This window comes from Gopherus flavomarginatus, chromosome 14 (assembly GCF_025201925.1).
Source record: "Gopherus flavomarginatus isolate rGopFla2 chromosome 14, rGopFla2.mat.asm, whole genome shotgun sequence".
Taxonomy (NCBI): domain Eukaryota; kingdom Metazoa; phylum Chordata; order Testudines; family Testudinidae; genus Gopherus; species Gopherus flavomarginatus.
This window is the reverse complement of record NC_066630.1, coordinates 2,795,838-2,819,723: the sequence shown is the minus strand read 5'-3', so window position 1 is coordinate 2,819,723 and position 23,886 is coordinate 2,795,838. Positions and strand designations below refer to the sequence as shown.

The following is a 23,886-nucleotide window of genomic DNA, read 5'->3' as shown; positions in this document are numbered from 1 at the left end:
TTTCAAGCTTCCAGTGCATGTATGAAACTCCTAAAGATAAAAGAAACAAATGCCAGAGGTGTTTTTAAAAGCATTTCTATGGTGCTCATTCCCATATTATCTTGAGAATGTGGTTGTTAGAACCAAGCAAAAAACCTTCAAGGTCTAATGTCTGCAAATCATTGTGAAAAATGATGCCAGATAGTCTCAAAAACAAACAAACAAACACCCCAAAACAAAAAAACCCAAACCACAATGCATGGCAAAAAAAAGAAAAATATGTATGTTATTTGCATATAGATTATTAAAACCATGCACTGATAATATATATAAAGAATATAATAATGGGTCCAACTCCAGACTTTGCAGAACACCATCCTCAAGATTAACAACAAGAATTTTGTCATACAAAGGTACATTAGCAATCCAAGAGACAAATTGCTGGCACACGTACTCTGAAAACCTAGAGGTTAGTTGTCCTGTGGTTGATAGATTTAAGTGCTGTTTTCAATACTATCATTTACTTAATTTTGTTAAACTATTCATTTTAGCCCCTTAAAAGACCACTAAGTACCATGATTGAAACAGTTTGTTGAATGATAGGCCCTAAATCCAAACTCATTAGTATCAATTAATTTAATTAATCCTTTAATTTCAACAATTTGCAGAAATATTAAACCGCTTAACAAAATTATGTGCCATATTCTGCTTACCTGTGCTTGTACAATGCCAATTACTGGTAAGTCAGGTTTTCTACTGGTGCAAGCAACAGTAGGACTTTGTATTTTGTCTTTCTCTTTTTTATTAAATTTCCTTATGTAGTTGAGTTATTCTAAAAGTTAGAAACCCAATCTAACTGTAAAAATACATTTTGTAGGATGTATTTGTGCTGCCTTTACGAAGTAATGTATTAATATACTAAATAGCTCTTTTGTATTGAGAGTATTGTATAGGTGCACATGAAATGTTTTCTCTCTCTATTTAAAGCTGTGGTGACTTCATAATCATTTTGATGTTTGTTAGTCTTTCTGTACCAACAATTCTCTATCTATCTATCTATCTATCTATCTATCTATCTATCTATCTATCTATCTATCTATCTATCTATCTATCTATCTATCTATCTATCTATCTATCTATCTATCTATCTATCTATCTATCTATCTATCTAATAAAAATTTCTAATAAACATTTTAGCACTTCATGTAGAGCCTTTTCATACTCCAAGTATTTCAGTGCTTTAACTTCTTAGCGTATGCACAATGTGCCTCAGGTGGCACGTGTCCAAGATTCATCACCAAATTTGGTCTGCTGGTTGGATCATTAGGTTCCCTGGCCTGGGCTGGGTACTGATGGAGAGCATGACATGAATGCTGATCCATGCTAAAATGAGTTAAATCCCAGTAATACACTGACTATGTAGTCAAGGAGAAATAGAGTGTCCGTTTTATGTTTACTTACAGCTTTTGATATTAAAATTTGTGTTGAGAAGAGAAAGGTTGGGAAGGATATTGCAATTATCAATTTGTTTGATCCTCATCACCATAGTATGTGAGCATCTTGTACATATTTAGAAATAGAAATAATAAAAATAATACTTTAATTTATATTTTTAGTTTTTCTTAGGTGCATAGAAGAAAGGAGTTGTCCTACTGTATCAGGATCCTGTCTTTAACAGTAGTGCTGCTGATGAATGTGCAGGAAAACCAGCCATAGGCAAAGGTTAGGAAATCTGGCCTTTATGAATGTCTCATTCTAACTGTAATAGTTAGAGATTGTCTTAATGCCTGAAAATATCCCTTTCAAAATTTGTTGGCACTATAACTCTCTCTGTTTGCTACCCATATGAGTGTCTAATTCCACTCTGAATCTTGCTAGATTCTTTGTCTCAGTGACATTCTGTGAGAAGGAGTTCCACAATCTAATTACACAGTGTGTAAAAGGCATTTCTTTTAGTTAGTTTTGAATTTGCCACCTCACAATTTATTGACTGTTTCTGTGCTCTTGTGTTGAGACAGAGAACAGAAGTGCCAGATCTTCCTTCTTTATACATTTATTATTTCATGTACTTCATGTCACTGCTTATTCATCTCCTTTCTAATTTCATCTCTTGTTTGCTTTCTAGTTTGTATGTCTCAATGTGAAGAAACAGAAAAAGCTAAATTAAATAAATGAGTTTTGTATTTAGTTCTAAAAGTTGTTAGTTCCATAGTCATTCCTATCTTTTGCTGGGTTGAATTCTGTGGTCCAGGTCCAGTTCCTGGGAAATATCTGTCTCCTTCTCTCATGAACCTTCTCATATTGATCAGTAGTTCTGTGTTTCAAATGAAGTGTAGCTGTTGTGGGAGGTCATAGTCACAGAGAGAAATGTGATCTTCCAGGTAGCAAGAACCAATCCCATGAAGTGATTTGAATATCAGAACAGAAACCTTGTATAATTAAAGCTGAACTCTATTCAAGTTGACTCTGTTCAAGGGAAGCCAGCACAAAGAACAGCACAGCAGAGTGATATGTTCACAACAACCTGTCTTGCTACAGTGCTTTATGGCACTTGAACCTTTTCAAGGGTGTGTAGCTTGACTCGTGAGCAGCAATAAATAAACAAGCCTGGAGTCATGAGTGTGTGATGCCAGGTGTATGTTTGATAGGTTGGGGTTCAATTTTCTGCTCAGTTGCCATGGTGGCAGTCACTTCCGTTTACTATTTGTGCTGTGTATCCAGTGGCACTGAGGAGTCCCAAAGGATCCAAAGGTTGAGGGTTGATTTATCAGCCTGAGAGTAGATGCCCTCAATTATTGTTGGTATGATAGAGGAGGGAGGTTCTCTGAAGTGCTTTCTTCTTCTTACCAGCTTCATCTCTCTCTCTTGGGTTCATCTTTACCCTCTGCTCTTCACTCAGGTATTCGTTATGGCCTTGTTTAGGACTGTGTTTTGTTTTTTATGTAAAGAAAATGTAGAACAGGATAATATCAGCATACTGCTGGCACTTCATCCTATATTTTCTCAATGTCTCACCAGCTTTCCCAACAGCTTCATAAGATGTTGAATAACGTGGGGTAAAGAATTGATTCTTGTGGGACTCTGCAGTTGAGGGTTTCACAGGTAGAGGAAAAGTTCCATAAAATGATCGTTTATGCTTAATCTGAGAGGAAGATCCTGAGTCATTTCAGATCCTTCCTGTTCAGTGCTACAACTCCTTGCAAGAAGGACAGGAATATTTGGTGATCAATAAAACTAAATGTAGCAGTGAAGTTCACTGGGGTATGTATGAATGTATTTTCCTTGTCTCTAGGCAGGAGGAGATAGTCCACCAGAATAATATGCTGTCTCAGTACCATATCCTAATGTGAAACCTGAATGATAGAAATTCAGCGTACTGGTAAATAACAGATGGGTCTGATTACTGTCTTTTGCTAATTTCTTGATTAACTTAGAAAATGGGAGGTTAGATGTTGGGCTGTAGTGATTGACCTGCGCCAACTGGATTTCACTAGACATTTCAGTCTTGTGTGATTGCTGTCAATTCTTTCATGACTACTGCTTGGTCATAGGGCTAAATTTTTGAAAGGAAGGGATTTGTGTCTATGGTTTTGCCCTTGGCTTGGTTTTGTTGGCCTCTGGTGTCATTCCAATTTACTGTGTGAAATACAATAACTCCTCACATCTGGAGATGTTATGGTCTTGGGTTGAGTAGAGGCAGTCAGGGATTTTAAACTGACTTATGGTTTGTGAAGATTCTGCAGGATATGATTTCCTGCCTTTGTGGCAAAGGCAATAAAGATAGGCCGTACACCTCCCTTACTCTCAAAGAGTATTTTATGGTCTTTAGCGTCATCTGGAGCAGCAACAGAAATCTTATGTACTGTCTCATGTGAATGATAGCATCTTCTTCCCATGATCACACTGCAGAGTTAGTATTCTGTATGAATATAACAGCTGGTTTGAGACTTTAAAACAGACTTCAAACCTAGAAGTGAAATACTTTCAAGTAAGCTGTCTGTAAGTGAAAAGCAGTATTTTCAAAATAACTTAATTCTCTAAAGCAGACATTACATTGTTAATCTTTTGTAAATATGCAAACTTATTTCAGGTATTAACGTGCATGGTGAGTTAAGCTTTTACTTCATAGATATAAACAAAGTTTACACTTAATATTAGAAGAAGGATTACAACTTGCTGATAATGTGGCAGTAAGCCAAGAACTGCAAAAACTGTTACTGGAGCATGTCTATGTTGGCTGTAACTATAGAAACTCTAAACCTGATCGAGTTGCAGGTACTCTCTTTGGCTTTACATTTGTTCATTAGACTTTCTGATTAAATTAATGAGGACATAGTATTAGACAACTATTGTCAATAATAAATTCATTAGTTGACCTCAAAGAGGTGATGTATGTTGACTTAGTAAATAAGTTTCACCAGCTTTTTGGGCATCATCACAACAGTGGCTATGGTTGAGCAGAAAGCCATAATAGCTTTTTTTTAGTTTTAAATTACAGAGATGCTGCCAATGTAGTCAAGACTTGAAATCTATATTTTAATTTTAAGCAGAGTGGGCTTTTAAAATGCTAATGGAAATGGAACTTAAAAAAAAAAAATTGAATGTGAATACTTTCCTGCAGTGGGGCTTAAAGGTGAAATTGACCAGTTGAGTTTCATTGTCCATTTTAAGAGAAAAGCAAACAGAATAATTGGGAATTACAAAAAATATCTAATTTAATTCTCCTGTAATAATGTAGTAAAACATAACTAAGGTTACCTTTAATATAACTAAAGTTTATACAAAAAGTTCATTGGTATAAAAGTTCATGTGTATTCTTTTTCAGTAGGAAATATTTGTAGCTAGATAACTAGGTTTGAATTAAGGTAGGAATGCTATATACAGTTTTGGAATAAAACAGAGATAATTCAGACCAGGAGTGTATTTGAGTTCAAAAGCAGATGCTTGTAATCAAGGGATGTTTTAGACCGGGGTTCAAACTTTTGTAGAGAGGGCTGTGTTATATTTTTTTAATTAGTCTGGGCAAGGGTAAAAATCTAGGTGATGTACTCCCCTCAACCACTGCAGAACTCCCACTACTAGTAACAGAAGGATTTCCCAGAAATAAAAGAGAATTTGGCCTTTTTGTCAGGGTGGATTTGATTTAAATCACTAGTCAGGAAGACTCGATTTAATCATGGATTTCTACATAGAAGTGCATTCTTGTTGGTTGTTACAACCTTAGTACATATTCTTCACAACTCAGAGAAAGATGTAAGTTTCAGTTTTAGAAGGTACATGCTATACATTTTTAAAGTGATTTATTTTGAAAACTTTTCAGATGAATTTTACAGTTTTATCAGAAAATGAATGATTGTTTGGTTATTTCATTTACTAAAGGTAATTGAAGCAGATATTTATGAAGTCAATGGGTAGTGAACTATCTCCACTTCAACAGGTTAATCATTAATATTTGGAGGATTTTCTTGCTATGCTGTATTAAGAGGAGAAAATCACAAACATTTAAATTGTTGTATTTAACTGAAACAATAATGTTATGTATTCTGGATTTTTCTTCTTCAACAGCAAACATATAATTTTAACAAAACAAGCATATGAATTTTTGAATTTAAACTTTCAAGTTTTTTTTAAAATCTAGTTTGTTTTTGTTAAAATTGTTTTTAACTAAAATAGTTAAATCAAATATTTAAAAAAAAAACAACAAAAATTAAATCGACTATATCAGCCAGGTCAACACAAGAAACTTAAAATATTGGCTTCTGCAGCTAACTCAGTCATCTTCACCTTCATTTTCCTGTTTGTTCATAATCTGGAAAAGAAAAACAAGCTTTCCTGCTTTTTCAGGTCCCAAACGATTTCTCAATTTGGAATGAATTAGTTCAAAGGAAGAAAATATTCTTTCTACGCTGGCAGAAGAAGCTACTCCTGTTAAAAGTGAGATTATCACTTCAACCATCTCTGAATCCAAGTGCTTAAGTGACTTCCACCAGTTCACTGGTGTGACTTTCTTTAAAACATCACCAGCAAACATATATTTCTTGAATGGTTCACCCTTAGCTCTGAAGCTTATTATAGTTGGCATCATGGAGGGATGATTGCTGGATGTCCATGTCATAGCCAACTCCTCTTCTTAAGCAGTTAAAGTTTGACCCTGGTACCGAGTATTGAGAATATTTGCAAGAAAATGAGATGGAGATAGTGCTTGTCGCATTTTTTTTTTAATGCTTTGTAATTTAACTCTGTCATTGCATATTTCTCTTTTTAGCATCTTACTCAATTCCTTCCAAATTTCAACAGCGTCAGCAATAGAACAGCTTTTTCTCTGCATTTTGTTCAAGACTACAGAAGTAGGCTTTAGGGCACTCAGCATGTGTTCAGCATTTCTCTTAAGCCCAATGTTGAGAACTTTAGCTGTGACAGTGTCATCTATTTTTTCACAATTTGTTCACAAACTGTCATCAGATTAGGCCAATTCTTGATATAGTGCTCAAAACAGTCCACTACTGAGTTTCATCACACGTCTTGTGGGAGAGTTAGCTTGGTTCCTCCCATTTTTTTCAGAGCAGCTTCTGCAAAGTGGTTGTTATGGAAGTATTTTGCAATTTCAACAACATTAGCCTTTATTTCTGGAACATTTAAGTCTAGTCTAGGAGGTGAATCAAATGGGCGCTGCAACCATATGTTATTGGCTTGGGGTTCTCTTCACTCTCTTCTAAATCTCTTCTCATTTTGGATATATTTGCAGCATTGTCTGTGACCAATCTGCATACTGGACATTTGAATTTTTTTTTCACTGTTTGTTATAGTTTTTACTGCTACTTCTTATAAGTATTCTGCTGCATGTGCATTTCCTGATGTATCAATTGTTTCTGTAAGGAAGACAGTCCCTTCTTCTGTTGTCACACAAGCACATACAACAGGATCATTGTGAACATTGTTCCACCAATCAAGACTTAGGTTAACAATTTTACCCTCTAGACCTTTTGCACACTGCTCAGTTTCTCTTTCATACACTTTATTCAGCAATTTGCCTGCGACATCTGCTCTGTTGGGTGGACTGTATCCTGGTCTTAATGACTGAACCAGAAGATCCACAAACCCGGAAATCCTGGATGCCCCATCGTCTTGGGCATTGGCACTCTCATTGAAGGACTGTCTGGATATGTGGACTCTCTACTCAGACCCTGTGCCACCAGCATTCCCAGCTATCTCTGTGACACCACTGATTTCCTGAGGAAACTACAATGCATTGATGACTTTCCAGAAAACACCATCCTAGCCACCATGGATGTAAAGGCTCTCTACACAAACATCCCACACACAGATGAAATACAAGCTGTCAGGAACAGTATCCCTGATGATGTCACAGCACAACTGGCTGCTGAGCTCTGTGCCTTTATCCTCACACACAACTATTTCAAATTTGATGACAATATGTATCTCCAGATCAGTGGCCCCACAATATGCCAGTATTTTTATGGCCAACCTGGAACAACGCTTCCTCAGCTCTCGTCCACTCACTCCCCTTCTATACCTATGCTACATTGATGACATCTTCATCATCTGGACCCATGGGAAGGAGACTCTCTGGAAAAATTCCACCACGATTTCAACAGCTTCCAACTCACCATCAACCTCAGCCTGGACTAATCTACACAGGAGGTCCACTTCCTAGACACCACGGTGCAAATAAGTGATGGTCACATTAACACCACCCTATATCGAAAACCTACCGACCGCTATGCCTGCCTTCATGCCTCCAGCTTCCATCCCGGGCACATCACACTATCCATTGTCTACAGCCAAGCACTGAGGTACAACCGCATCTGCTCTAACCCCTCAGACAGAGACCAACACCTACAAAATCTCCACCAAGCATTCTCAAAACTACAATACCCGCACGAGGAAATAAGGAAACTGATCAAAAGAGCCAGACGTGTACCCAGAAGCCTCCTACTGCAAGACAAACCCGAGAAAGAAACCAACAGGACTCCACTGGCCATCACATACAGTCCCCAGCTAAAACCCCTCCAATGCATCATGAGGGATCTACAACGCACCCTGGACGATGATCCCACACTTTCACAGGCTTTGGGTGGCAGGCCAGTCCTCCCCCACAGACAACCTGCCAACCTGCAACATATTCTCACCAGTAACTGCACACCGCACCATAGTAACTCTAGCTCGGGAGCTAATCCATGCAACAAACCTCGATGCCAACTCTGCCCACATACCTACACCAGCGACACCATCACAGGACCTAACCAGATCAGCCACACCATCTCCAGTTCATTCACCTGCACGTCCACCAATGTAATATACGCCATCATATGCCAGCAATGCCCCTCTGCTATGTACATCGGCCAAACTGGACAGTCTCTACGGAAAAGGATAAATGGACACAAATCAGATGTTAGGAATGGCAATATACAAAAACCTGTAGGAGAACACTTCAACCTCCCTGGCCACACTATAGCAGACCTTAAGGTGGCCATCCTGCAGCAAAAAAATTTCAGGACCAGACTTCAAAAAGAAACTGCTGAGCTTCAGTTCATCTGCAAATTTGACACCATCAGCTCAGGATTAAACAAAGACTGTGAATGGCTTGCCAACTACAAAACCAGTTTCTCCTCCCTTGGTTTTCACACCTCAGCTGCTAGAACAGGGCCTCATCCTCCCTCATTGAACTAATCTCATTATCTCTAGCTTGCTTGCATATATATACCTGCCCCTGGAAATTTCCACTACGTGCATCTGACGAAGTGGGTATTCACCCATGAAAGCTCATACTCCAAAACGTCTGTTAGTCTATAAGGTGCCACAGGATTCTTTGCTGCTTTTACAGATCCAGACTAACACGGCTACCCCTCTGATACATGTTAATGAAGTGAGGGTTCTCAATCATACGGAAAGGAGAGTTTGTTGCATAAACAAACCAGGCAATTTTTTCTTCAATTACCTCCTTTTGTAATCTGCTGGTTCTTATCACAAACTTATCAATGGTTAACAAATTTATTTGAGCATAAGCTTTCGTGGGCTACAGCCCACTTCATCAGATGCATAGAATGGAACACAGACAGAAGATATTTATACATACAGAGAAAATGAAAAGATGGAAGTAGCCATGCCAACTGTAAGAGGCCAATCAACTGAGATGAGCTATCATCAGCAGGAGGAAAAAAAAACCTTTTGAAGTGATAATCGAAATGACCCATAGAAGGTGTGAGGAGAACTTAACATGGGGAAATAGATTCAATTAGTGTAATGACCCAACCATTCCCAGTCTGTGTTTAAACCTAAGTTAATTGTATCTAATTTGCATATTAATTCAAGTTCAGCGGTCTCTCTTTGGAGTCTGTTTTTGAAGTTTTTTGGTGTAAAATTGCCACCTTCAAGTCTGTCACTGAGTGGTTAGAGAGGTTGAAGTGTTCTCCCACTGGTTTTTATATGTTATGATTCCTGATGTCAGATTTGTGTCCATTTATTCTTTTGCGTAGAGTTTGTCCGGTTTGGCCAATGTATATGGCAGAGGAGCATTGCTGGCACATGCTGGCATATATCACGTTGGTAGATGTGCAGGTAAACGAGCCCCTGATGGCGTGGCTGATGTGATTAGGTCCTATGATGGTGTCACTTGAATAGATATGTGGACAGAGTTGGCATCGGGCTTTGTTGCAAGGATAGGTTCCTGGGTTAGTGTTTGTGTTGCTGGTGAGTATTTGCTTCAGGTTGAGAGGCTGTCTGTAAGCGAGGACTGGCCTGTCTCTCAGGATCTGTGAGAGTGAGGGATCGTCTTTCAGGATAGGTTGTAGATCTTTGATGATGTGCTGGAGAGGTTTTTATTGGGGGTCATCTCAGTTGATTGGCCTCTTACAGTTGGCATGGCTACTTCCACCTTTTCGTGTTCTCTGTATGTATAAATATCATCTTTCTGTGTGTTCCATTCTGTGCATCTGAAGAAGTGGGCTGTAGCCCACGAAAGCTTATGCCGAAATAAATTTGTTAGTCTCTAAGGTGCCACAAGTACTCCTGTTCTTTTTGCGGATACTGACTAACACGGCTGCTACTCTGAAACTTATCTATGGTTGTTTTTGAATGATGGAGATTTTGTTTTTCTTTTTGCTATAGTGTCTATGTGACATACATGAGGTGTCTGAAACACTGTCATTGGTAGATAACTCTGAAACTATAGAAAATGATGGTGATCTTGAACGTGGATATTCTTCAGAATCCTGTATGTTGACTATGGATTCTCCTAAACAAAATAAGTCAGTGCAGGTATTTATATATTACCACCACACTGCTCATTTAGTATTACTCATTGCATTCACTGCCACTCAGTGCTCCTTTAAAGGTGAAAGTGTAAAAGGAAGATCTGCCTAGTTCAGCTATTTATTGATTTTTTTTATCACAACTGCATCTAAAAGGATAGTACCATAGAGTAACAACTATATATTTTTCCTCAAACATGAGAATTCAAGAATAGTCCAGAAAGAAGAGAGGCAGTCCTTAAGAAAGAAGTATGAAATAAAAAAGTTTACCAACCTAAAGATCCTGCATGTTCAGACATGTTCCTTTCATCATCTTCAACGCAGGTTCCTTCTGAGAAGGAACACTTCTCATGATGTTGTTTCATTCGGGCAACCGGGTCTTGCATTTCTTTGTTGCAGTGTTTGCAGTTTGCATGCATGCCTGTCTTACCCACAGGTAGAGGAACTTTAATTAAAATATTCCCAAACTAGGTCTCTTTTATGACTGTTATAAGTTACTGCCATTATAAGTTTTCCCTTCTAGTGAGAGGATAGTATGGTAGATCTCAAATCAATGAAGGCTGTACTCAGAAAGACCTCCAGACTTCTGGAATATGCTGCTGAAACAGTTTCACTTTTGTTTTTACTGCCTGTCCCTCCCTTCTCACGTTTATCTCGAGACTTCTCCTTGTCCAGATCTATTCCATCCCTAACGATCATTCACTGAACTTTTTGAAACTTTGCACTTTAGAGAGAGGTAAGGGATTGACTCTGTATACACAAATTTGCAGAGGGAAAATAGGGTTGAGGTCTGTTATTTCTCACCTCTCTCTATTTATTATTTATTTTAAAACATTTTTGCTGTTAACAAGCATGTTATCTCCGGAGACACACATCTACAGTTTGAGAACTGCAAAACTAAGCATCTCTGATGGTTTCTTCTAGACTGAGCACTGAGTCCCACTGGGTAGATAGAAAGATTAACCTAAATAATCTATACAGAAGCCCTTGGAACCCTTAAAGTTGGGTCCCTAATCCATGAACTATTGGAACTCATTTACAAAACTTTTTGTAAACAATACATGAATATATTGTTTTGTACTATAGAATTAGAATTTATAATCCCTATTCCATGATAAGATATCTTTGAGCTATAATGTATCTTAATTAAAACTATCTTTGGATAGGTTTTTTCCTTAAAAAGCATTTTATCAAAAAAATCCAATTTAAATAAAAAAATCATTGATTTTTATCTCCCCTGCTTTTTGTATTAAATAGACTTTTTCAGTACTGTATCCATGGCATACTACTATTTCTACTTTGTTTCTCTCTTCCCCTCATTTTCTTTTCTCCTTTTCCCTGCCTCTTCCCTGTCCTTAGAAAGACAGTGGGTGTGAGGTAGTATATTTTATTGGCCCAGCTTCTGTTGGTGAGAGAGACAAGCTTTCGAGCTATTCAGAGTTCTTCAGGGCTGAGAAAGGTACTAGGGGTGTCACAGCTAAATACAACATTGGACAGCTAGTTTAGCATAAGCAGTTAGCACGTGTATTCTAAGGGACTAGTCAAGCTTAAGTGGCCTGTTAGCACCCCTCTAGTCATAGGACCAAAAAAAGGGGAGTTAGTGTGTTACAGATTGTTGTAATAATTCATAAATCCAGTGTCTCACTATTAAGACACTGATTTTTAGTGGCCAGCAAAGTTATGAATTTAAGCTCCCAGGCTCATCTTTGAAAACGTTTTGTAGGTTTCCTTTGAGGATGAGAACTGAAAGGTCAGATATAGAGTGATTGCTTTGTGAAAAGTGTTCACCACAGGTGATAGGATGTCTTCTTTTTTTTTATAATTTTCCTGTGTGAGTTCATTCGAAAGTGTAATGATTGTCTGGTTTTACCCACGTGGTTGTTGGGGCATTTTAGTGCACTGGATGAGGCAGATCGCATGTTATGATAGGCATGTGTAAGACCCATGGATCTTAAAAGATATATTGTAGAGGGTGTTGAGCATTGTAGGAGTGAAGATAGGTCTTCAGGATTTGCATCTTGTTCTGGCAGGGTCTGGTGCTGCTTTGAGTTGGTGTGTCCTGGTCTGTGGGGAGCTTGCTTCTACTTGATGAGCTTGGAGACGCTGCCAGGTTGTTTGAGGGCCAGAAGAGGAGATTTAGGAAAGATTTCTTAGAGGATGCAGTCCCCATCGAGAATGAGTGGTAGTTGTTTGTTGATACCTGTATGGGTTCCAGTGTGAAGTGATAGCTGACAACTAGAGGGGTGCGGTCAGATGGAGTTTTATTTCTGTATTGAAGCAGGTTCTCTTGGAGTATTTGGGTGGCCCACTCTATGATGTGATCTTCTTCCCTGGTGGAGTGTCCTTGTTTTGCGAAGGCGATTTTGAATGTGTTAAGGTGTATATCTCGGAAATGGCATTTCTCCTTGGAGCATATTCTGTGGTATCTGAGTGCCTGACTGTAGACAACAGATTTCTTTGTACGTTCAGTGTGGTTACTGGATCTAAGAAGGTAGGTGTGGTGATCTGTGGGTGTCTTGTATATAGTTGTCTGTCGTGTTCCATTGTTGAAGCTGATTGTGGTGCCCAGGAAGTTTTGATGCTAGTATAGGAGTGTTCCAGAGAGTTTAATGGATGTGTGGCCGTGATCGTTGTTGAAATTGTGGTAGGGAGGGAGTATGTCGTCTGGCCAGAGTGTGAAAATATAATTGATGTATCTCAGGGATATCATTGTTTTTGTGGCACATTTCTTCCCTGTCTTTGTCAATTTTCTTTTCTGCATTTTCTTCCCTAAGGAAACTCTCAGTCCCCACCTATGGGCTTCCCTTCTTGTCCCTTTCCATTCCATCACTAAAACAAGCAGTGAGAAAGAGTTTGTTTAAATTTAAAGTGGTATAATCTTTAGAATGTAGGTGGGTAAAATTCTCACCTCTAAGTCATTGTTTTAGGCTGTGTTCTGATTTAGGGCACACTGCATCTGTTATACTTAGTTCATGTTTGGAAGGTTGTGTTTGCAGCCATGATGCTTGGAAGCTTTAAGTGAAAGCTGAGATTCTGCAGATTATGAAAATGCTACATGGGCCCCAATACATCAAGTATGTTGGATCTGGCTTGTGGGGCTGTATCTTTGTGTCACAGTTCAGGGCAACTGCACCTGAATTCCCTTTCCATGGTCCAGCAAGGGCACATGCTCTCAGCTCCTTAGCATCATATCTCTTTGATTGGAGACCCTTGTCTGTCTCCCTTCTGACTGGTGTTTTTCCAGACTGCACAGTATCTTGCCTACGTTGGGTTTCTGTGACAGGGACGACTCACCACCAATGCCACTTAGTAGGCAGGACAGGCTTTTTCCCCACTTTCTCATGATAGCTTGGCCCTTCTGATGGTCTATCCTTTTAGTGAGTCAACCCTCTGGCCAGGTCACATGTTCAAGTCCACCCTTTTTGGGATACTTATAAGGAGTCTAGTAATGTGGAAGTCTTCAGAAGTCAGCAAGGGCTACAGGGCTTCACCCTGGGTTGGGAGCGTGGGGTCTGGACCCTTGTATCATCAGGTTCCCTGGTTCCCAGGTTTCACCAGGTTCACCAGGTTTCTAGGTTCCCTGCTGAAGGATAGACATCTATCCTGGTTGCCTCGTTAGGGGTTGGTAAAGGAGCCCAGGTCCACCCTCTCCGCCAGGCTCTAATCTAGGACCCAGTAGTAGGCAGCTAGCCCCTGCACATTGCTGTGCTATCCAGTTGCCTCCTAGAATTGCTTCCTCTCAGTGCCCCTCTTCTCCTAGGGTAAAGAACTGAAACACAAAAATAAAATTTCTGACAGTCAAAAGTCACGAGTCCCTCCTTTGCAGGCTTCTTCAGGTCATTATCACCAAGCTTCAGGCTAAGAGCTCCTTCCTAGGAGTTCAGAAGGCTGGCAGTTTAGTTACTCTGTTTCCCTTTTTAAGCTCTCCCTCCAGCTTTTGCATGCCTGGTCAGGCAGGTAAGAGGTCCTTAACCCCTTCTTCTCCAGCATGGGGTTTCTATACCCTGTCATAGGTCGCCGGAGGGAGGGATAGCTCAGTGGTTTGAGCATTGGCCGGCTAAACCCAGAGTTGTCAGTTCAATCCTTGAGGGGGCCACTTAGGGATCTGGGGCAGCAAAATCAGTACTTGGTCCTGCTAGTGAAGGCAGGGGGCTGGACTCAATGACCTGTCAGGGTCCCTTCCAGTTCTATGAGATAGGTATATCTCCATATATATATATATATTTAATATTATAAATCAGGGTGCCTAAGCAGGTCTGCTTTGCTTTCTCCTCAGAGGCTATACACAGCATTCTTCAGTGCTGTGTCAGGGTTGGATGCAGCCTCACCGCTGTGTCCGTATAGGGGAGCTGCACAGTGATCTCCCACTCTCGTGCAGCCAGTGGCATGTGCTCCCCACTGCCATGCTGGAGCCTCCACGCTTCTTTGACCAATACAGTTTGCAGAATTTTTCAGTATTGTGCACAGAATTTTTAATTTTTTGGTGCACAATGCCCTCAGGAGGAATGACAGGGATCCTGAATTGAACATTCATGTCTAGCTTAAGGCTGTATGATAATGTCTGATTTTAACGGAGAAACTGTAAAAAGCAAAAATAGTTGTCATTTCCCAAAACCCCTTACATACATTGTTATGACAAGTTGTTGATGTTTCAGGTGTAATGTGTAGAAACTGCTGAATGGTGGTACACTATGAATATATATGGATGAATAGTGTTCTGTATTATAAATCTGCCATCCCAAAATATACTTTAATATTAAAGTTTTACATAATACATTACGTAGTGTGAATTACTGATCTTTCTCATTTGGATGCGGTCTATCCATCCATCAGTTATCGATGTGATGAACATTGAAGTCACACAATTGTTATTTTCTAAGTAATTCAAAAATCTTTCAGATCGCTTACAAAGTTTTAAGATGGTACAATAAAAATATCTTGGTTTTCCAAACAGGAGTGGAGTTAAAAGGCTATCTTTTGCTTTTCAGGTGAACATGAGCGAGATGGGCAGTAATTCACAATTGGCTTTTAATATCCAGAACATGCAGACAAGTTGAAACATGCCAAGGAAACATTTAGAGAGTAGGGTGAAGTCTCTTATATTGGGGGTGAGCTTTGCATTTCAAGAAGGTATGTGTGGAAATAAAGCTCTGCTCAGAGACTTTCTTAAAATACATTTATCTTTTTAGTTGCATGCTACATTATTCTCCCTGCCAAAATTGCAGGCCACATTCCTGTGCCAGCAATTAAAAACAATGCCAAAGCGAAAGGAAAAAAAGCACCCATATCTTTAGTCTGCAGTCCCTTCAGAAATGACCTGTTGTGTTGGTACCACCTTGCCTGGAGGTCCGCACAGCAAATACAGACATAAAAATCAGTAGTAGTTCTGGTAGTACTACATTGCAGGGAAGTGATAAACTGCAAATTTAAATAGTATCTGTTTTATATTATGGTAGTTTTTGTGATCCTTTGCATTGAGTTCCTGGTCCATTAAGTCCAGTATCCTGTTTTACAGTGACCAGAACCAATTACTTTTTGTAAAATCCAATTTAACCATTCTCTTAAAGCTATATACTAAATTGCTGCATTCTTGGGACAGGGACTTTCCCTTCCTGTGTGTTAGGGAAAGTACCTAGCACATTTTGAACGCTACTGCAATCTAAGGGTATGGCTACATTTGGAATTTCAAAGCGCTGCCCCGGCAGCGCGGCGGGAGCGCTGCCCCGGCAGCGCTTTGAAGTGTGAGTGTAGTCAGAGCGGCAGCGCTGGGAGAGAGCTCTCCCAGCGCTGCACGTAAACCACATCCCTTACGGGTGTAGCTTGCAGCGCTGGGAGCCGCGCTCCCAGCGCTGCTGCCCTGATTACACTGACGCTTTACAGCGCTGTATCTTGCAGCGCTCAGGGAGGTGTTTTTTTCACACCCCAGTTGCAGCGCTGTAAAGTGTGAGTGTAGCCAAGGCCTAAATAACAGTAATCTGAAGTGACACAATATATCTTGTTTCAATCCTAATTTCTCCTCTCCTTTTGAAAATTGAGTCATTGCAGACACTTGTTAGCAATGGGTACCTCTGAACTCCTGTAGAAAACAATTTCAAGAATTTCATTCTCATCAGCTGTTTTAGAAACTGTGATTGAGATCTGGTTCTGCCAGATGGCGGTGCTTGAGTGCACAGGTGATAGATGTTTCAGCTAGTGTATACAGAGGTAATGTGAATTGGAAAAGGTAATGGAAAACAAGGCTTCTATTTGAATGAAAATAGAGCTGGCAGACACTACTTTAATACAATTACTCAGCACATGTGCAGTTGTATTTGTTCTTTGAGTCAGCCAAATGGGAAGAATTTATTCACTTTAACAATATCTGTGATCAGCTCCAATGGCAGCTCTTTTTGCTGAAGCTAATCCCTTAACTAATTTTTCATGTGATAAACTTGGCCTTTGAAAATTTAGCAGCTCTTGAAAAATTTGACCCAGTTGACCTTTTCATAACACTTGTTTTAATGGAGAGAGCCAGACCCATTACTTGTAGAGTAGACCCATACCATCTACTATTAGCTTCTTCAACAAGCATTGCTGTCTAATAACTTGGTTACTTTTACTTATCAAAAATGCTGTAAGTTAAAGATGTTACATACGCTAATTAATTAGATGCTACTGTTGTGTGGAAACAGTGTTGGATGGTGTGAATTTTCTGCTGTTTTTCAGCTTGGGGCCAGGGTTCTTTATTGCTCTTGGATGAAGAGGTATAGCATCAGTATGGATGTTGACCACTGACATATTAGCCGCAGTTGGACAGAGTCTTCTCAGCACTGTCCCACAGTACTCTTGTCACTGCAAGGTAGTCTCTCTGATCTATTTTATGCACACCACTGCTTAAAGGTCAAGTGGTTGGCAGTCACTAGTGCAAGAACCAGTGCACACACCGTGATGCTCAGTTTTGCACTACTTTTAAAGCAAATTGCTTCACTGTCTGTGGATATTTTTAAAAATAATTTTATATCATTGCCATCATGCCCAAAGGAAACAATCCTGTGAACTGGCTCCTAGCTGGTGAGAAGCTAGTTTTTGGGGCTAATATTGATTCAGGGAAAGGGAGAGATCTAGGGTTAGCTGAGCAAAGTGATATGCAGTACCCTGCTATGTGACCAGGTGGCCACATGGCTGGCAAAACAGTAGGCAATGCCATGAAAAAAATCAAGAGACTTAAGGTGCAGTACAGTTAGGCCAGGGACACCAATAGTAGTCCAGCTCCAGATGAAAAGCCTCTTCATTTTCTGAGGAGCTGGCCCAAAATCTGGTAACTTTGCCTTCCACGTATCTAGAATTGCTGTCACAGTACAAAAGTGTTTTGTGACCTTATGGTGATGGATGAATGATGGAAAAAAAACAACCCTGGGTATTTGGGTGGACCAGGCAGTACTCGTTAAGGCGCAAGTTGGATAAGCCTCTGCCTAGGGTCCCAGAGCCTAGAGTTGCAATTACATCAGTGTCTCATTTAAAAAATATGTATGTTTTGGGTTTGTTTGTTTTTCGTGGTTAGGAAGCAAAACTTAAATGTGAATTGAGTGCAAGTTATATGGAGTCATCTGCTTGAGTTTGCAGGTAGCCTCAGACAATAATTCTGAGACACATGAACTACCCCATTCATTTCTGGCATACTAACTTTAAGATCTGCTAATCTGGGGGGCCTCCCCACCAACAGCGCCCCAACAAAGGACTCTGTGTGTATGTGTGTCCGAGGAAGAGTGCAGTGAGTCTGGTTTACCCATCCACCCAGATAACCTTACATCTGGGTTGTAAGTGGGTGCTGTTACTCCTGTTTCTCAGACTGTTGATTGGAGGAAGAGGACTGCTGCTGCTCTCCTGAGAGGGAGGCAAGAAGGGGGCCTTTTGTTGTTACCCTGGCTTCTTTTGAGTTTAGCAAGGGATTCCATGTCACTGCTTCTCCAAGTGGTAGATGGAGCCACAGAGAGCCCCATGTTGTAGTATGGCTAGGGCTGCAAATTCCCTTAACTTGGCCCTGGGACTAGGGAGTCATGGAGCTCTGCTAGAAATTCTGGACGTGTTGCCAGGATCTCAGAATCTGTTAACAGGGATCCAGAGATGACAACTGACCTGGTATGGTAGGAGGAGGCAGGGTCTGAAAATGAGTGTCACTCTGCAGCATGTTAACAATTATTGTAAAATATACCAGAGAGTACTGATGTTGCATGCTCGGTGGCTCGGAGAAAAGCTTTCTGATTTTTACTAATGTTACCTTCAGTATTGTTTAAAAGGGTGGGTATAGCTTCTTCATGAAGGTGGCAGTGTCACTACCTCTGCGCCGTCCCCTAGACATAAGTGGCTGCCGAGGATAGTGTCACCATTTAGTTCCTGTCATCATACCCAGTACCGGTAAATTCTTCCTACTTTTAGCTGCTCTTTTCCATTATGGGGAAAATGCCTCGTTCAGTTTGCACAGTGGTTTCCTGATGCATTCCATGTGGCTAGACTTAAAATGGCGAAGAAGCTGGGAAAACTTTTTTTCTAAAAGTAAATCCAAACATTGTAAATAAGATGATTTTTGGCAATGTGTTTAATGTGTATATATATTATATTGTACCTATTACACCAGGTATTAGCATGGGACATCGTCATAGCATCTAGTGCTTATCTAGTTGAAATCACAGACAGTTTTTCTGATAATGTGGTTGTGCACTAAAGCAAATTACTTCTGTCTTTTTATAATGCTTTAGTGTTAAGCAGATGTAGCATTCAAATTGGTGTGCCACTAACACATCCTTGGGTAGTGGGTCATAACATTTAACTTGTGGAATTATCTGTTAATCATTGCACTTATTTACCCCAGTCTCATGGAGTTATGTCCAAATGTCTTTTTCAATAATTGAAGTATTGTGAACCTCAAGCATTCATAATCATGAGTCAGTCCCCATCCTCCCCCAAATCACAAACTATTAAGTAAATTGTATTTATTTGCCTTCTAGTTTTTTTGAGCCTTTAGGGTTCATATTTTCAAGCTTTTCCTGCTCCCATGAAGACTATGGGTATGTCTACACAGCAATTTAAGTACGGGTCTGAGCCTGGGCTCAAGCCAAATTCCCATTGCATTCATACTGCAAATATGCTAACCTAGGGCTGAGTCCCAAGGTCCCAGGACCCTGCAGGGCTGGAAGGTCCTAAACCCATATTAAGCTGGGACCTAGGGTCTGAGCCTTATTGCTTTCCTGTGTGCACACAGCCCTGGATTAACTCAGGTCCCAGAAGTCCTCCAGATATATCCCGGAATTCCTGGTGGCAGAAGAGCACTGCTTCAGGCAACCAGCACTGTGTCTGGAAGTGCCATTACTGCCTGACTAAGTGCACTCCCCACCCTTCCTACTCTGCTTCACTTGTCCAGAGCAGGAACAAAGCTGCCAGGTGAAAGACATTACCTGGCCACTGGGATGTTGTGGATAATCCTTCCCCTGGCTGTGCTGAGCTGGGCACCCTGCTGCTCCCGCTCCTGCAGGACAGCACTTGATCCCTGCTCCACTCTCTGGCCCTTGCTTCTGGGCCCCTCCTGTGCTCTCTGGGGCTGCATGTGCAGGGGGACTCAGGCTATGTGCATTGTCAGGGCAGTGAGTGGGAGCCAGCCCCAGAACTTGCCCACAGCTTCCTGGGGTTCTTGTTCTGGCTTGCTGCAGGAAAGTTTTGGGGCTAGCTCTGATCAAGCTAGTGTGCTAAAAATAGAGCATAGAGATGTTGGCACAAGCTGCGGGGGAGGGGGCTAGCTGCCCCATGTACTTACCTGTCTAAGACACTAGGCACATACTTAGAGTGACTAGCTGCTTGCACTGCAGAAGCTAAACTCCATTTTTAGCATTCGATGTCAATCAAAGCTAGTGTGGGTATGTCTGCTTGAGCTGGAAATTACACCTTCCATTTAGGCGTGTAGACATACCTCTGCAAACCATCAGACCAATAGCATCATCTGTGGACTTACTGATGCTAATTCGGTACTGGTAACTGCTAGAGGTAGGTTGCTCCCATAGGGCAGTGACCATTTTTCATGCTGAATGGGGCACTCATACTTGTAGTTTTCTGCTGCAATGTCAGGGCCAGCTCATCACAGACATACAAATAGCTGTTGTCTCTCATTCTGAAGTTCTGCAGTAACCAGGTCTGTAGAACAACACTGTCCCACCAGTCTTCACTTGTGATCCAGACCCAAATGTAATAGTCTGGCTGTTAATTATCCTGTGCAGTTACTGCATGGAGCTGGTTTCTATGTGGGGGATGTCACCTTTTTTGCAGTGTAAATTGTGCAGTGCTTGGTTCTTGGCATGTATGCCTTTCACTGTCTTATTTCAGTGCCCTACCAAATTCACGGTCATGAAAAATGTGTCATGGACCATGACATCTGGTCTTTCTTGTGTTTTTACCCTATACTGGGGAGACCAGCATTTCTCATATTGGGGGGTCCTGACCCAAAAGGGAGTTGCAGGGGGTCACAGGGTTATTTTAGAGGAGTTGCAGTATTGCTACTCTTATTTCTGCTCTGCCTTCAGATCTAGGGGGCTGGAGACTGGCAGCTGTTAGCCGGGGACCCAACTCTGAAGGCAATCCCCTGCCAGCAGTGCAGAAATAAGGGTGGCAATACCATATAATGCCATTCTTACTCCTGCGCTTCTGCTGGTGGCTGCTCTGCCTTCAGAGCTGGGCTCCCGGCTAGCAGCTACTGCTCTCCAGCTGCCTAGCTTTGAAGGCAGCATCCCTGCCAGTAGCAGCGCAGAAATAAGGGTAGCAGTACCACAACCCCACCTACAATAACCTTGCAACCCCGCCTCCCACACCTCCTTTATGAGTCAGAACCCCTACAATTACAACACCATGAAATTTCAGATTTAAATAGCTGAAATAATGAAATTTACAATTTTAAAAATCCTACTGACATTGACCAAAATGGACCATGAATTTGGTAGGGCCCTACCTATGGTGTCTGTCCAAAAGCTCCTGCAGAAACCTTTCTTGCTGGACAAGAAGAGAGCTGACTGTTCAGTCTAGCCACCATTTTGAAAAAAAAACAACCTGAACATGGTGTTGGTAATTATGGGAGATTCCTAGTGGAGGGAAATGTACGAGGAAACATCTCTTCTCACAATTTCCCTATGCTCTGAGGTATTCCAAAAGCCTTCTGAAATTGCTGAGCAGCAACTGCCTCAGAGAGTGGTGCCAAGAGGTGTAGGTTAGATATGCAGAGGACAGTGCAGCCACAATTGGGTAGAATGCAACCAACGTGCATGAAGTGCAAAACTTGTAATGGTCCTGAACCCAACATTAGATAGCTTTTGTGGACACAGTGTACGATTCATTCTTACAAGACTGCGAACCTATTGGTTCAACTAACGTTTCAGTTCTCTAGTCCAGAAGGGAGATTTTTAACCAAATTTCCCCTGGGATGCATTTGTTAGGCTCCCACTTATTTCTTGGGACCCATGTACATGCATGTTTGGGGAAGTACTTGATCTTAATAGATGATAAATGTTTTGCAAACAAACAAACACAGGTTAAATCTGAGTTTAACATTTCCTTGTACTATTCTTTCCTGATATAACATCTATCAGGCTAATCAAGCTGAGAAATCTGTTAGTATGGTTCTCTTTGATTATACCTAATATTAATGGTGGCTAAATAGATACTTCATGTGCATATATGAGAAGTAGCAGTAGTCTGGAGAAATTTTCAAATGTAGAAATGAGATGGAGCTATAATGATTTTGTTGTTAACAAATACTTACATAGTTTGTACCATATACTGTATCTGTATAACACACTTCAGTAGCTTTGTCTAACAATTGACCATGTTCTAACTATGACTCTGCCTTGTTTTACTGAGGGCTTGGCTACACTCACACTTTACAGCGCTGCAACTGGGGTGTGAAAAAACACCCCCCTGAGCGCTGCAAGATACAGCGCTGTAAAGCGTCAGTGTAATCAGGGCAGCAGCGCTGGGAGCACGGCTCCCAGCGCTGCACGCTACACCCGCAGCAGCGCTTTGAAATTCCAAATGTAGCCATACCCTAAGTCATCCTGTTACTACTGAGCAGTTAACTACAATGAAAAAAAAAGAAGTCCGAGTGCTAAGTAAGCTTGAATATTGTAAAGAACAGACTTGCTAGGCAGGATTTTAAATAGTCTTGATTTTCAACATTGTTTTCACTTCATTTGAATCCTGAGTATTGTCAATAAATGAAGAGAGAAAGTTGAAATTTGAGATTACTCAGAATCCTGCCCTAGGAGCTTGATATGCATGCACAACCATTTCACTCTGCCTTTCTTTCACGCCTGAATGTGGACACAGGATATAATGGAAAAATAGTTGGAGCCATGGATGTGTTCATTGTAACTAGCATGTACGGTATCATTCATTTTTAAAAAATATTTTAGAATGTAGAGCACACATTCAGAGAGCAGGCTCTTCTCGCCTTAAACTCTGACTCTGTGCCAGCACTGAATACCTTCTCATATTGTGCTGGTGAATACTGTTTGTTAAACATTAATGTTTGTAATAAACTAAATATACAGTAATGTTTAGCCTCAAACATTGATCTTGGTTTTTAAGCACAAAGGAAAATGACATATAATCTGAATTATCTAGGAAGTATAAAAGCTTTACAATAAGGTAGAAGCTAAAATTTGAGACAAGCTGGAGACCATGTAAAAAAGGATAATTTCAACAGTTGGGAGTGTGACGTTGCGGTTCTGGCGGGACCCAACTGAGAGTGCCAATTCAGGACCAATTGCTCAAACAGGGCAGTCGCAGCCCAAGGCTGGGGTTTTTCCACCTCTAAGGCAAACCAAACCAGCCAGACAAAAAGGACTTCGGTTTTACCCCACTGGCTAACCACAAGTCACACAAGCAATGTCCTTAGACACTCCAGTCTCCCAGTACCACCACCAGTGCCACCCGTCCTGGGATGAATGGTTATGAAAACCAGCACCCCAGTAAAAGAAAAAGGTTCTCTCGATCCCAAAGGACCAAGCCCCAGACCCAGGTCAATATACACATTAGATCTTACCCACAAATCACGCTGTTGCCAATCCTTTAGAATCTAAAATCTAAAGGTTTATTCATAAAGGCAAAAAGATAGAGATGAGAGCTAGAATTGGTTAAATGGAATCAATTACATACAGTAATGGCAAAGTTCTTAGTTCAGGCTTGTAGCAGTGATAGAATAAACTGCAGGTTTAAATCAAGTCTCTGGAGAACATCCCCCACTGGGATGGGTCCTCAGTCCCTTGTGTAGAGCTTCAGCTTGTAGCAAAGTCCCTCCAGAGGTAAGAAGCAAGATTGAAGACAAAATGGAGATGAGGCCTCCGCCTTATATAGGCTTTTCCAGGTGTAAGAACACTCCTTTGTTCCTGCTGTGGAAAGTTACAGCAAAATGGAGTTTGCAGTCACATGGGCCAGTTTCTGCACACCCTGCTGAGTCACAGGGCGTAACTGCCTTCTCTCGATGGGACGGGAAGGGGAAGGAAGTGTGCGGGTCTTTCCACTTCCTGTTCCAACGCCCCATGATGCTTTGCTACACATTCCGAGCAGTTTGGCGGCATTGTGATTCTGCAGCGCGATTTCTGAGATTTTTGTTATAAATGGA

The 23,886-nt window shown here is 40.9% G+C and overlaps 1 protein-coding gene across 9 annotated transcripts in view; it reads left to right on the top strand.

Annotated features, from left to right (window-relative positions):
• NFAT5 (nuclear factor of activated T cells 5) overlaps positions 1 to 23,886 on the top strand; it is a 164,101-nt gene that overhangs the window by 28,473 nt on the left and 111,742 nt on the right. The window contains exon 2 of one of the 9 annotated variants that reach the window (XM_050922228.1): positions 15,239 to 15,380. The exons of 7 other annotated variants lie outside the window; for them this stretch is intronic. In XM_050922228.1, coding sequence (XP_050778185.1) covers positions 15,311 to 15,380 — 70 coding nt within the window. In that variant the 5' untranslated portion in view covers positions 15,239 to 15,310. Of the gene's footprint in view, positions 1 to 1,685; positions 1,702 to 15,238; positions 15,381 to 23,886 lie in introns of those variants that run through there. One more of the 9 variants, XM_050922230.1, reaches the window with a different exon arrangement.